This window comes from Microtus oregoni, unplaced genomic scaffold (genome assembly GCF_018167655.1).
Source record: "Microtus oregoni isolate MIOR12 unplaced genomic scaffold, Mior012 000032F_ref0000030, whole genome shotgun sequence".
In the NCBI taxonomy this organism is placed as follows: domain Eukaryota; kingdom Metazoa; phylum Chordata; class Mammalia; order Rodentia; family Cricetidae; genus Microtus; species Microtus oregoni.
In genome coordinates this window covers 998321-1012443 of record NW_024543091.1, presented here as the reverse complement: position 1 = coordinate 1012443, position 14123 = coordinate 998321, and the positions used below count along the sequence as shown (strand labels likewise).

Below are 14123 nucleotides of genomic sequence, written 5' to 3'. Positions count from 1 at the left end.
ACAAAATGGATGAACCTTGCAGATATGCTACGTGGAAAAAGGAAGCCATATACGAGTATGTTTTGTATGATTGCACTTGTATGTAATGCCGAGAATAAGCAAACCTATCAAAATAGAATGTTGTATGTGTGTGTATGTGTGTGCGTGTGCGTGTGCGTGTGTGTGTGTGTGTGCGTGTGTGTGTGTGTGTGTGTGTGTGTGCGTTTGTCCACAGAGGAGAAAAGGAGAATGCTACTGTGTGTTGCTAAACTATGTACCCATTATGCAGTCTGTGTCCTCTTACAAGGGTTCCTGATTCTTGACACTGTCAAGAGAGCATCTTCCTCTTAAAGTATGCTATCTCCTGGTTTTAGTTTATCTTTTTTAATTGAAAATAGATTGCTTTTCATGCAATATATTATTTACAGTTGCTTCTCCCCTAACTCCTCCCAGATCTTTCCTACTTTCTCACCTATCCAAATCCACACTTTCTTTCATTAGTATACAAACAGGCATCTATAATAATGATAATATTAATAATTAACACACCAGAATAGGGCAAAACAAAGAAACATAAAAAAGAGCCAAAGTAGAAGCCTAAGAAACATGTACACAACCTGAGACACACATTCTCACACATGCACACACACACACAGTTACACACACGTTTAAAAAAAACCTATGTAAGCAAAATTGTAAACCATAATATATAATAAGCAAAAGATCTGTACGATTTTTTTTAAAAAAAGGAAATGCCCAGACAAAGCATTATGAGACAAAAATTTCCAAAAATACCACTGAGTTCATTTTGTTTGGCTGCCTACTGCTGGCCATGGGGTCTATCCTTAAGTGTGGTTTGTGTACCCTATGAGACTCTGTTGGAGAAAATGAATTTTTCCTTTGTGAGCAGTTATCAATTGGAGATAACATCTTTAACTCCATCAAAGACCTCAGAAGGATATAATATTACCCAAGTAAACAGCAAGTACAGTGCAAGCCACTTCCAACCCTATAAAAATTATAGACATCTGACTGCCTAGACAGGCACCCAAGGTTCCTCTGCAGTGTTGAGGCATTTAATCTTTGGCCTGCAGGCCTAGAATATTAGGCAGATTCATCTATAAAGCAGGAATTTTGAAGAATTGATCTGCCTAGTCTTGACAAAGTTCAGCAGTCACTTTTCTGGGTGTCCTGCAGAATCTCTGGCAGGCTTTTCTATGAAGCAGGAATGTTAAAGGACTATCTCACCTTATCTTGGCAAAATTAAACAGTCTTTTTTCTTTGTGTTCTGCTTCTCTAGTTTATACAGCATACTGTCAGCAGTCAAGGCAAGAACAGTTTCTTTCCCCACTGGCTAATCTTGCCATAATGAAAGCAAAATCCATAATGAGTTTCTTCTTTGCTCATTATCTTTGAAGTAAATTGATGCTACCAGGAGTATACGTGTCTCATCGTCAAGAAAAGGCCTATGTTAACAAAATATTTTAAATGTCATATTCTGTAGGTCTTTGAAATGTTTGAGGACCATCTATCTAAAATAAATCTCTGTTTGACCTTGAAAACATACCTAACATGACTAGTTTTGTTGTTACAGGTGACTAGTAACCTATATTTCTTTGTTATCCTAAATAGTTTATAATAATAACTTTAAAGGACTAGAAATTTACATTATATTGTTAAATGAGCTGCATAGATACAATACTTTGTTTAGAGTAAACATGTAAGTACAGTATGTTCTAACAAAAATAATTTTAAATTTGTGTCACTATACCAAAATCCATACCAACATAAAATATTTGAGATTAGTGGTTGTTAAAAAGAAGATTCAACAATCCATCCTTTTCCCCCCACTATTTCTACACTATAAGAGATCCCTGAATCTAATCTCCTTTATTAAGCTGTCTCCTTGACTATGACCAGTAACAGTCTGTAACCAACCTCCCTAAATTATGACAGACATCTATAACCCATTGAATGAAAAGCCATCCACCCCCACCTCTTGGGAATGTAGGTGTTGTGTTCTCCAGACTGCTTTTGTTGTTTGGGGATGCTGGCATCTTTAAGAGACCCTAGGAAAATAGGGGTAATGGCAAAGTCCAGTGAGAGTTAGCTGTATTATTTGCTGTACAGTATCTGTGCAATGGCAAAGTACAGGCTTATCTGAAGCCTTGGCTGGAGTAGTCTGTGAAGTTGGACCATCTCAGCCAGCAGCTTTGAAGCTGTTTTGGATGCAGAACTCTGAGGAAACTGCAGAGGCACTCTGAGATTCTAGATCACCTGGGCCACCCATTTTCACTAGTGTCTGGTCCCCTTCCTCAGACAACATATAAACATCCAAAGGTGACATGCATAGCTGCATTAACACAAGTATGGAATATATTTCTGGTGTGTATAAAAGTCAGTTAAAGATGATTTTTTTGTTTTATATTTAAGCAGGTAAAAGGCATCTGTTAACTTTAAAGTCTGTTTGGACTGTATAATCAAACTGTAATATAAATCTCTATCCATGCCATATGAAAGAATGGTATGTAATAATAACTCATGAGGACTCTGTAGCCAACAAGATTTATCATGTCTCATCCTGTCTCAGAGTTGTTCCCATGTCAAAGGATCAGCTTACACATTGCCTGCCCTGTGGTCTTTTTTTTGTCTTCCTCCCCCATATCTGAAGCCAAGATACTCAAGAGGTCTCACCCCAGTCAAGTCTGAGCTCTATTATTCTGGAAGAATTCCACAGTCTTTTGTTAACTGTGGAAACAAAAGCATAACCTTTCCCCTAACACAACACATTGTCCAACTTCCATTTTAAAGTTATGACATTTTTAAAATATATAGGTTAGTTTAATTTAGCAGTTTCCATAATCCAATGTCTTTTGGCAGCTATTGGGTTTTTGTACGTTAGCATTTAAAAAAATTTAAAGTTAACAAGACATCATATAGGACCCAGACTCCCTGTGTTTTCCATTTTATGTGACTTTTTTTTATTACCTTACTCTGTCTTTAAAGACTTCATTATTTTAAACTATTTTTTCTATGACTGCCTATCTCCATTTTCTTTTCCATAGGTCTATGTATATTGTTAAACACTGTAACCTATTTAGAGGGATTTTTCTATCTGACCCAGTGTTACTGCATATCTGTAACCTTTTCTGTCTGCATGAGCAAAGCCTTACACCTACCATGTGTAACGCTGGCAGCTCAAGCATGCAGGAGGTGCTGGGAGATGTGTCTCTGTACCATGGCCGGCATGAGTCTGAGACACAAGACTAGGAAGCCATGTTTGGCTCTGTTTTGTGTGTTTAGAGCTTTTATTTATTTATTTATTTATTTATTTATTTATTTATTTGAGATAGGATTTCTCTATGTAGCCCTAGCTGTCCTGGAACTAGCTCTGTAGACCGGGCTGGCCTCAGACTACAAAGATCCACCTGCCTCTGCCTCCCAAACCATGTGCCATCTAGAACCTTTATGTTAAAGCTTCCTCAGCTCTTATGGGAAATATGTGCTCAGATATTTCATGCCATTTGTAGTTGGGCTTTTTTGTCAGGACTACTGGCTCCCCAGTAATGACACAGAGACTTATTAATTATAAAAGCCCATCCATAGTTTAGGCTTGTAACTAGCTCTTGTAACTTAAACTAACCCATATCTTTTAATCTGTGTTCTTTTACGTGGCTTGGTTATCTTTACTTTGTAATGCTGTGCTACTCGCTCTGCATCCATGACTGACTTCTTGACAAGTCTCTGCTCTTCTTCCCAGCATTCTCTCTGCCCCGAAAATCCTGCTTAGCTATTGGCCGTATAGCGTTTTATTAAACCAATCACAGTGGCGTACTTCACACAGTGTAGAGTAATATTCCACAGCACTCAGGTTTGCGCCACCTTTACTTCCCTGTGGTGATGGACTGTCACCTCGATTTGTGAGCCAAATTAAACTTTTTCTCAAGCTGCTTTGGTCAGGGTATCTTATCATAGCACAGAAAAGGAGACTAAGCTGTCACCAGTAGCGTTTATTTCTGAGTAACCGGCAACAAGATGCTCAGACCTGCTGTTTTCTCATGTCACATTTAACAAGGTTCTGGGTTGTTTTTGTTTGTTTGTTTTATTGTTAGGAAATGCCTTTTAAAAGAAGACAAGATAGGTTGGGAATAATTCTCTGTATCAAAGGAGATAACTGGTTTCTTTCCTAATTAGCAAATTACTAATACATTGCCAAGTGTGATTGGCTTTTATGTCTTAGACCAACAAAACACTAACAGTCTTCACTGCTCTTGGAGATGGGTTCTGTAAACATCCCCAGCTTTGTCCATCTGAAGAAGATGGGAGGTTCTCAGATTCACAGAGTGGTCCTGGTCTGTCAGAAAGAAGGCAGAGTCAAGAAGGTTGTAAACATGAAGGTCTGCGGGGCCGTGGAGAACACATGGGTATGTCGAATGTACTGACAAAGCTGTTATTAAAGGTGTTTGAAAGAAAAGCTGGCTGTTGAAACATGTGAAACTCACGCATGGAGGACCATGTCTGGTGGACACGTTGGTTTTCAGTACTCTGACCAAGACTTGGTTGCCCAGAAAGTTTGAAATTTGTCTAGGAACATCCTGTGTCTTAAAAATCCTACTGGAGGTGATTTTGATCCTATTACCTCTATATTTCTTAACTGTGGATTTTGAAGCATTATCTTCCTAAATGTGATGGACTGCAGGATTCTCTATGAATTCACCGCCTTTAGTGTTTGCCTCTGTAATTTTGTACTGAACTCTAGATTGTAAGTTATGTCCTAAAGTAGAAAGCCACATAACTTTTTTTGGTAACTACCTCCAGGATTTACAACAGCCTCCTCTACCTCCAGGATGAATATATTGAATAATCATTTCAGGAGTTTGGGTTATTTAAATGTATGGAAGTCTTCCTGCATGAGGAATGAGTTTTAAATATTCAAACAAAAACAATTCTGCTTGCGCCTTTAAACTGTTTACAGGTGAATTTGTCTGCTGTTAGTTTTCTGGTGCAGATATAGAAAGTTTGCTTCCTTGATGAGGCCTCCCTCCAGTCAGCATTTCCTGCTTTGTTCCCTGTTCGTCTATTTTAAAAGATAAAAATGTAGTTGAATGCATGCATAGATTAAATAAATGTTTGGGGATGGTCAAAAAATGAAGGTCTGGAAACCTTTATTGCTGCAGAGATGAGGCAGGCCTTCCTTTACAGAGCAGGCCGAGTGCTCATCGGTGCTTAGCCTTAGTGAAGATCTGACTCGTGAAGAAGAAATCCGTCGTCCTCATCACATTTCCACCAGGGCAGTAGACGGCAGTGCAGTGAAATTTTATTTTTGTGGAGTGTGTGTGTGTGTACATTCAAAAGTCATGAGTTTTTTTTTTGTGTGTGTGTGTGTGCGTGTGTTGGGAAGCAATTCTGTGTGGTCTTTTGCATTTCTTTATGTTTTGTGAGCAGAGACTGTTCTGGACAATATTTTCGTGGATGCTTGAATGCTGAAAAAACCTGGTTAGTAACAAAAATGGGTTACTCGTGGGTCAACTTAATAAAGATCATGTCTCCCTCCAGAGCAGAGAGCAGGCACTCTCGCTGGCAGTTAGGAAGGATGTAGTGAGAGCTGCGGGCCACTTCCCACCTCTCAGCTCCCGGACTAGCTTTACCCGAAATAATTACACGGAAACTGTATTCTTTTAAGCACTGCCTGGCCCATTATCTGTAGCCTCTTATTGGCTAATTTTCACATCTTGATTAACCCATTTCTAATAATCTGTGTAGCACCATGAGATGGTGTCTTACCAGGAAGGATTCTAGCCTACATCCGTCTGGGGTCGGAGAATCATGGCGACTGACTGACTCGGCTTCTTTCTCCCAGCATTCTGTCTGTTTACTCGGCCTACCTAATTTTCTGTCCTATTAAAGGGCCAAGGCAGTTTCTTTATTAACCAATGAAGTCAACACAAAACAGAAGACTCTCCCACATCAGAAGGACCTGAGTTTCCTAAAGTCCATGTTCCTCTCCTGGAGGAATGGGAGTGTGCAGGTCCACTAGGCCTGTTGCACATAGCTCTGTAGGAATTGGGGCTCAAGGAACTGGTGTAAATGTTGCTTTTCTAGTGCAGGTATCAATATATTAAACTTTCATGCTTTAACCAACAAGTCCCCTGTTGTTTAGAAGAGACCAGGAAACTGGCAGGTTAATTAGCTGGCTTGCTAGAGTGGAGAAATTCCAGAATTTACAGTTCATGAGACTTTGAAAATATGAGCTCCTAAATGGAATACTGGGAGTATTTATAGGTTTTATAATTTTTAGGAAGTCATTTGGATATTATTTCTGCTTGCTTTGGTGCAGGGCTTGTTTACAATGTCAGCCCCTATATGGAGTATCATCCTGGCGGGGAGGATGAGCTGATGAGAGCAGCAGGAGCAGATGGAACGGATCTTTTTAATGAGGTAAGTTTCTACAGGTAGTCAGAGCCTTGAATGCAAGGGTTAGCAGTGGCATATTTATAGGAAGAAACGCTGGCATTCATTTGAGATAGGTAAGCTTGAATTTTGAAATGCAGGCAGATGTTCACAGGTAGAAACTGTGTGATTTTTGAAATCAACTGTGTCAAAATTCTGAAGATGGTTTCAAGTATATGACATGTACTTTGAATCCTCTGCCAGCAAGACTTGCACTCACATTGATTTATTTTGGTAATGACAGTAATTGACTTATAGAAAACACCACCAGTGGGAGGAGGGAAGCTGGACCTGCTGTTACTGATCACTTTCGTTTGTTTTTTTAATTTAATTAATTTTTTTAGTTAACATACAGCATTCTTGCTTTTTCCTCATGGGGAAGTGTTGTAATAGGAGCGGCGGGGTGCTTCCCGCCACCCGGCCGCCCGCACGGCTAGCTTTACCCGAAATAATTACACGGAAACTCTATTCTTTTAAACACTGCCTGGCCCATTAGTTCCAGTTTCTTATTGGCTAGCTCTTACATATCGATCTAACCCATTTTTAATAATCAGTGTAGCCCACGAGCTGGCTTTCCAGGAAAGATCTTAACCTGCATCTGTCTGGAGTGGGAGAATCATGGCGACTCACTGACTCAGCTTTCTTTCTCCCAGCATTCTGTTCTGTTTACTCCACCCACCTAAGGGTTGGCCTATCAAATGGGCCTAGGCAGTTTCTTTATTAATTAACCAATGAAAGCAACAGATTAGAAAGAAATCACTCCCACATCAGAGAAGTCTTATACATCCAGTCTGTGTTACTGTGTGGGACCCATACCTCTTGGAGGAAGATAGATAAAGTTGATTAATGAATAGGAAACTTACTTTTCCTAAATTAATAGCAGAAGTTCTACATTATCTCAAAAGATGTTTATATCAGCATCCTTTCCTCCAAATTTACAAATGAACATTAGTTTCCCCTCTATTTGAGAGTTATATAGAATATGTTAACTACCATCAATTTTGTTAGTGGTTATTCTGATATAATAGTCAGTAGAAGTTTAGTAACTGGCTTTTGTTTCACATTTCGTTTTATATATTAATGATAACCTTGTTATATAATACTAGGCTTTAACCATTTAAGATACCTGTTCAGATTGGGTTATTTTATGGTTGTTTTGATCAAACATAATTTGATTTCTGTTATTTTTAATACTTTATCTCTGAGATTATAGGTAGTTATTGTTGATCAGGTTGTCAGAAATGTAATTTGTTTTATGTTTAAGAATACTTTGGTGCATCTGCTTTACTGTGGGACTTGTTTGCTCCGGTGCTGTCCTCGTGCTGCCCAGTTTGCATTTGCTCATTGACTGGGTTACCATTCCCTTGGGAGAGTCCTCTTGCTCTTTAAGAGCTGTTCCCTTTGCTCTCTGTTGTTTGTTACTTCCTAACAATGCAAACAAAGTCAGTGTAGGACCATTTGCCTAACTTGTCTGCTGTAGCTGTCTGCTGGCTCTCCCTGTGTTCTCTGATGGAATGTCCCTCTTCAGCAGAAGATTCTCAGTAACACTGTATGTTCCCCAGCACCAAGTTTACATGGGACACGTGTAAGGAAGGTGGTTCTTTACTTAACACATTGCTGCGTCCCTTGGCATTAATGAACCAATAAAATTTATGACTTTCACTCACTGTGGAAATAAAGTTTTGTATTTTAGAAGCTTCTGGTGTATTCTTGAAACATCTGGCATCTTTTACTATAAAACTTCCCCTACACACCATGTTTGAGTTGTACAAAGAATTTATTGGTTCATATCTTTATTGGCTCTATCTGTTTCTAGTTTTGGTCCCACTGCTGACTCTTTTTTTTTTTTTTTTTTGTCATTTCCACATAACTGATAGGCCAGTTTGATTCGGCTCAGTCACTGACAATCACACTGGCTTCCTTTCCCCCTGTGTTCCCTGGTGCCTGTGACCACAGACAGGGGCTGAGCTCCTGAGTAGTCGTTTCCCATCCTGGCTCAGTTTGTGGTCACTGGCCAGATTCTCTCATTAGCCTGCACCCTTTCCTTCCACTCAAGTCCCCAGTGCTGTTTCTAGCCCTGGCACTTTAGTACTAACCAGATTGCTTTCTGTTCAGGTCCAGTTTGGGTACATGACAAATATATTCTTGGTTTTTTTTTTTTTTTTTTTTTTTTTTTCGAGACAGGGTTTCTCTGTGGTTTTGGAGCCTGTCCTGGAACTAGCTCTTGTAGACCAGGCTGGTCTCGAACTCACAGAGATCCACCTGCCTCTGCCTCCCGAGTGCTGGGATTAAAGGCGTGCGCCACCACCGCCCGGCTACAAATATATTCTTAAAGATGATTGTCTGAGCAGCACCCTGCTTTGTCAGCCCTTAGATGGTCGTTACTAGTGAAATAAATCTAGTCATCTGACTGATCTTAGAGACCCTAAAATAGAATAGTATGTCAGAGTAAATATTCTACCTTGAACATACCTAAGTGTCTGCTAATTTAGAGTCCTGTGATCAACAAGCTGTGTGCCCTTGCCTCCTTGGGTCTCTGTCTCCTATACCTGTTTGCTGAAATCACCCCCATTCTCACACTCCCAAAGGCAGGTTTACATACAGTAGTGTGTCTACTGTAATTGCAAATCAAACTTAGTTTCAAGTAATAATAAGTTAATTTCTACTTTGTAGTGTATTTGCTTTTTAGTGTTATTTCCTCAGGATTATTAAGATTCTGTTAACAGTATTATTTGACCTAATTATTTTAACGCTTGAATAACACATGACCATTGATAATTATATTGAATAAATTGATAACTGAATAAATGGTTTTTCTTTACTGATGTTTTTGAATGTTGTATTTTTCTTTACTTACCTTTTTACAATTAAGAATTTAAATTTTCTTTAGGGTTTTGCTAATTTAAACAGTGTTATGCTGCTGGCATAGTGATGTACACCTGTAATGCTAACACCCAGGAGGTTGAGGCAGGAGGGTGGATGGCTGTGACTTAGAGGTCAGCTTTTTTTTTTAAATATTTATTTATTATGTATACAATATTCTGTCTGTGTGTATGCCCGAAGGCCAGAAGAGGGCACCAGACCCCATTACAGATGGTTGTGAGCCACCATGTGGTTGCTGGGAATTGAACTCAGGACCTTTGGAAGAGGAGGCAACGCTCTTAACTTCTGAGCCATCTCTCCAGCCCCCCTTAGAGGGCAGCTTGAATTACATAGTGAGTTCCAGACAGCCTGAGTTAGAATTTTCTGTTTCATCATACAGGAAGAATATGACAATAATTTTCATATATTATGAAGGATATCCTTTTTTTTTTTTCCTTTTTGATTTTCGAGACAGGGTTTCTCGAGCCTGTCCTGGAATTAGCTCTTGTAGACCAGGCTGACCTTGAACTCGCAAAGATCTGCCTTCTTCTGCCTCCTGAATGCTGGGAATAAAGGAGTGTGCCGCCACCACCACCTGGCTGTGAAGGATATTCTTTAACACTTTGCAAATGGCAGAGAAGTAAAAAGGGCAGGTTATATCTGAGTATTCCTTTGAAATTGTTGGGCCCTTGTGGACACTTGATGGTGTCAGAAACACCCAGAGGTCTGTAGACAACACTTGGAGAATAGCGTTCTAAACAGTCTCTGTCTGCTGCTGGCTAAATGAGTCTGCCTTGGAGCAGTGTATGAAGGCTTAGCTCGGCTCATGGGAAAATAGGAGCATCTTGTGGAGGTAGAGTCATGTTGCTTGTCGGCCATTCGTCTCCCAGGTTCATCGTTGGGTCAATTATGAATCCATGCTGAAAGAATGCCTGGTTGGCAGGATGGCTGTGAAGCCTGCTGTTCCAAAAGGTAAGTAAAAAGCCCATGCCTTTAAAATAAAATTGGATTTCAATGAATAGGATTAGATAAGTCACAGTATTTTCCCTATTTTTACTGGCTTTCTGCTATAGCTGCTCTAAAGGTTTTATTCAGCCTTGGGCCTTCACATGCATGTACACATGTTCACCCCATACCCACACATGTAACAAAATGCACATGCGCACACATACACATACACAGGCATGTACCACATGAAATGGAGAAAAGAAAAATAAGGAATTCTATAGTGACTTTCCCCGAAAAATGTGACATATTTTGTAGAAAGTTGCAAGGAGAAAATATCAGAAGGAAAACTGTATTTGCTTCCTTGTTTTCAGTAATCTCACATTCTGTCCTTAAATAACCAGATTAGTGGCAGTACTGGTTATGGATGTTGGCTGAGTATTTTTTAGTTTAGTGGTTTTACGTTTATTTTTTTAAAGTTTTTTTAGAGTTGGCCTCTCACTCTGTTATTCCAGGCTAGACTCAAACTCATAATCCTTTTTCCATAGCCTCTGAGAGGTTGGGATTACAGATGTGGCAGGTGTGTGGCCCCATGCTCAGCTTTTGCCTGGTGTGATTGCTCTCACATGACTCAGAAGTCAAAGACTATAAGAAGTTATACAGGACAGTGTCGCCTCCTGTCTTTGTCCCTGGGTTTACCGTGAATCTTCCTTGTCTCCTCACCTGTGTAGTCCCATTCTTGGGTAAGCTTCTTTTAAAATATAGTTACCTCTGAGTTAGAGCTCTCCTACAGCTGCTGTTCAAGGTCAGATCTTCCTGATCTCTTTCAGAAGAGCACCCTCTGGGACTTTGAATGGAATTGCAGTGGCAGAATTACTTCCTATAACCCCTTTCTGTGAAGGGGTATAGTCATTTTTTTTAGTGACTCATGACTCTTAAATTCAGAGCGGATTGGTCTGTTCAAGCAGAGTCTTCAACTAGTTAGTTCAATGAGTTTTATAATTCGACACCTTATTGCTGAAAGTTTCTCTCAGTAAACTCCTGTGTAGGTCCTTGGGTTTTAGATATACACAGGAACACTCATGATAACATAGGATAAAAGACAGGTACTTAGATCTGTAAGAAGCAAAGTTGGAACTGAGCCCCCGTTTATGGCCTGCTCTTTAATGAAAAGCGTATTTAACAGCAAAGGGAGATGCTGGATTGTCTTGTCTGTCGTGGCCTTTTTTATAGGGTGTTAAGGGAAAACAAAGAATTTTCCTCTGAGAATCTGGCCACAGTTCTCAAGGTAGTGAGGGTTCCCTTCCTGGTGTGTACTAAAGCCATTATTCTAGAACTTGGTTCTTATTAAAAGAAAATCTTCATTGTGCTTCCAGCCCAGCAAGGAGGCCAGGAGCTCTTCAGCTTAGGTTTATCTCCCACTTAAGTACTATCAAGGATTTATATGAAAACAGGGGAGAAACTGGTTGTGATGGAATTACAAGAAAGAATTTTAGGGTTCTTAGTATAGCATAGGAGGCAATGCACCTCTTCACAGATTGCATGTATTTTCTTGCTTTCAGATCCCCAGAATCCAAGTAAAAGCTGCAGGTAGGTGTGCAGCATCTGTAATCCCAGATTGCTCCTACAAGGAGATCAGAGACTGGGACAGGAGCTAGGCTAACTAGCCTGTACCCAGCTAACCTGGTTTTACAGCAGGACCAATACTCGAAGGCTGTCTTCTGTCCTCTACCTGTGTGCCATGGCCACATACCAACAGGTACACACATGGCAACCCACATATATCATATACTTGCATACATGAAGGAATGTTTTAAAGTTATTGTGTGAATTAACTAAAGCAAAATTTATCAGCCACCTAGAATCTAAGCCGTGTGTGTGTGTGTGTGTGTGTGTGTGTGTGTGTGTGTGTGTGTTGTGGGTGGCCATGGTGGCCAGAAATGCCACTGCTGTTTCTGTGACCCTTTGCTTCCCTAGTTATAACAGTGTATTTCTGCAGTCGTTAGAGGTGAACTAGCATGTGATGCTGGTTTTGTTCCTATGAAGAAGCATTCTTGTTATTGACAGGTCTGTGACAGTGTGGAAGAATCAGCCTGTTTGGGTCAGGAATATTTGTGGAGTAGTAGTGGACAGTGATTCGAAACCACAAGTCATTAGGAGGCAAAGACAAGAATTTCACAGCGCAGAAAAGCAATGTTTATGAGCAAAGGGACTTTTTTCCTTAAAAATATTTTATACACAATATTTTGATCTTTTTTTCTGCCCCAGATTCTTCCCACCTCTCTGTCCACCCACCTACCCATCTTGGTGTGCCTCCCTTTCTCTCTCTGAAGCAAGATGAAAATCAAAGAAAAAGAACAATAAGACAGAAAACAAAGACTCTGCAAAAACATGAACAACAACAACAAAAAAAAATAAACTATGGAGACTGTTTTTGTTAGTCATCTACTCCTAGGCATGGGGCCTGCCCTGGAGAGTGGTTGATAGACATAGTAACACTCCTTTGGAGAAAACTGGGTTTTCTATGGTCTGTGTGTGCCAGCTGCAGATAGCTCCTCGCTGGGATTAGAGTCCTGTGTTTTCTTCCCCTCACAGTGCTGGTACCCTGTCTGACCTGAACTTGTACAGGTCCCACGTGTTCTTCCGGTCTCCATGAGTTCACGTGTGCATCAGTCCTGTTATGTCTTGGAGACATTGTCTCTCTGGAGCCATCCATGAGCCTTTAGGGGAGGGGGCTTGACAAAGACTTCTCATTTAGGGCTGAGTGCTTCAAAGTCCCTCACTCTCTGTCCATTAACAGGTTGTGGGTTTCTGGTTAATTCCTATATACTGCAAGAAGAAGCTTCTCTGATGACTGGTTCAAGGCTCTGTTTTTTTTAAGAATAGCATTAGTAGTCATTTTATTGCCATGTTCTTTTTTTTAAATATTTATTTATTTATTTATTTATTTATTATGTATACTGTATTCTATCTACATGTAAGCCTGTAGGCCAGAAGAGGGCACCAGACCCCATTACAGATGGTTGTGAGCCACCATGTGGTTGCTGGGAACTGAACTCAGGATCTATGGAAGAGCAGGCAATGCTCTTAACCTCTGAGCCTTCTCTCCAGTCCCTGCCATGTTCTTTTATCAGAATAATAGCTGTAGGTTTTCCTTGACACTTGTGACCTATTTAGTCTCAGGTTTTTGGCTACTTTAGCAGCATCAAGTATGGGATCCACTTCATGGAGTGGGTCTTAATTTCAATAGAAAAGTGGCTAGTTACTTCTGTAACACTTGTTCCACTATAACCCCAGTATGTATGGAGGCACATGACTGTCGGATTGTGCGACTTATGGCTGGGAGATATTGATGAGTACCTTTGTCCTCCTGTACTGTACAGATCAGTCAGTAGCTTTTAATTGGGCATAGGTTCAGCTTCTCTGTGTTCAATGATGTAAGTGTTGTCTTCATCACCAGGACCCTGCCATCAGATTGTGGACAGCAACCCCGCAATCTTGACAATAGCCTCTGATGTTTTGATGGGGGTTCCATAGGTCCCCTTTAGCCCTCAAGTACCTTATTATGTAGACTGAGCAGAACGTTGAAAGGAACTAAATAGTTAAAGAGAAAGATCTAATGATATACCAGAAAGAAGTAAACGGCTTTAGCAGTAAGTAGCTTGTATGCCTCTCAAGGAGGTGCATTCGGGTTACCCATAGTAGAACTCCGGGATGACACAGGAAGAGAGGCTGAGGACAGAAGGTGAAGAGACTACCTGCAGTGGGAGTTGGGGGTGGTAGAGATGCTGAAGAGGAATTTTCTACACTGATGTTTTTTCAGTATCAAAGACAGGGATTTTCATAATGACAGAGTGAGCATTTCACCATAACATTTCCATACATGC

The 14123-nt window shown here is 40.3% G+C and overlaps 1 protein-coding gene across 3 annotated transcripts in view; it reads left to right on the top strand.

Annotated features, from left to right (window-relative positions):
* The window catches only part of LOC121466036 (cytochrome b5 reductase 4), a 65803-nt gene that overhangs the window by 7009 nt on the left and 44671 nt on the right, over positions 1-14123 (top strand). For all 3 annotated transcript variants that reach the window (XM_041679500.1, XM_041679499.1, XM_041679498.1), the window contains exons 3-4: positions 6317-6417; positions 10182-10263. In XM_041679500.1, coding sequence (XP_041535434.1) covers positions 6317-6417; positions 10182-10263 — 183 coding nt within the window. The remainder of the gene's footprint in view (positions 1-6316; positions 6418-10181; positions 10264-14123) is intronic.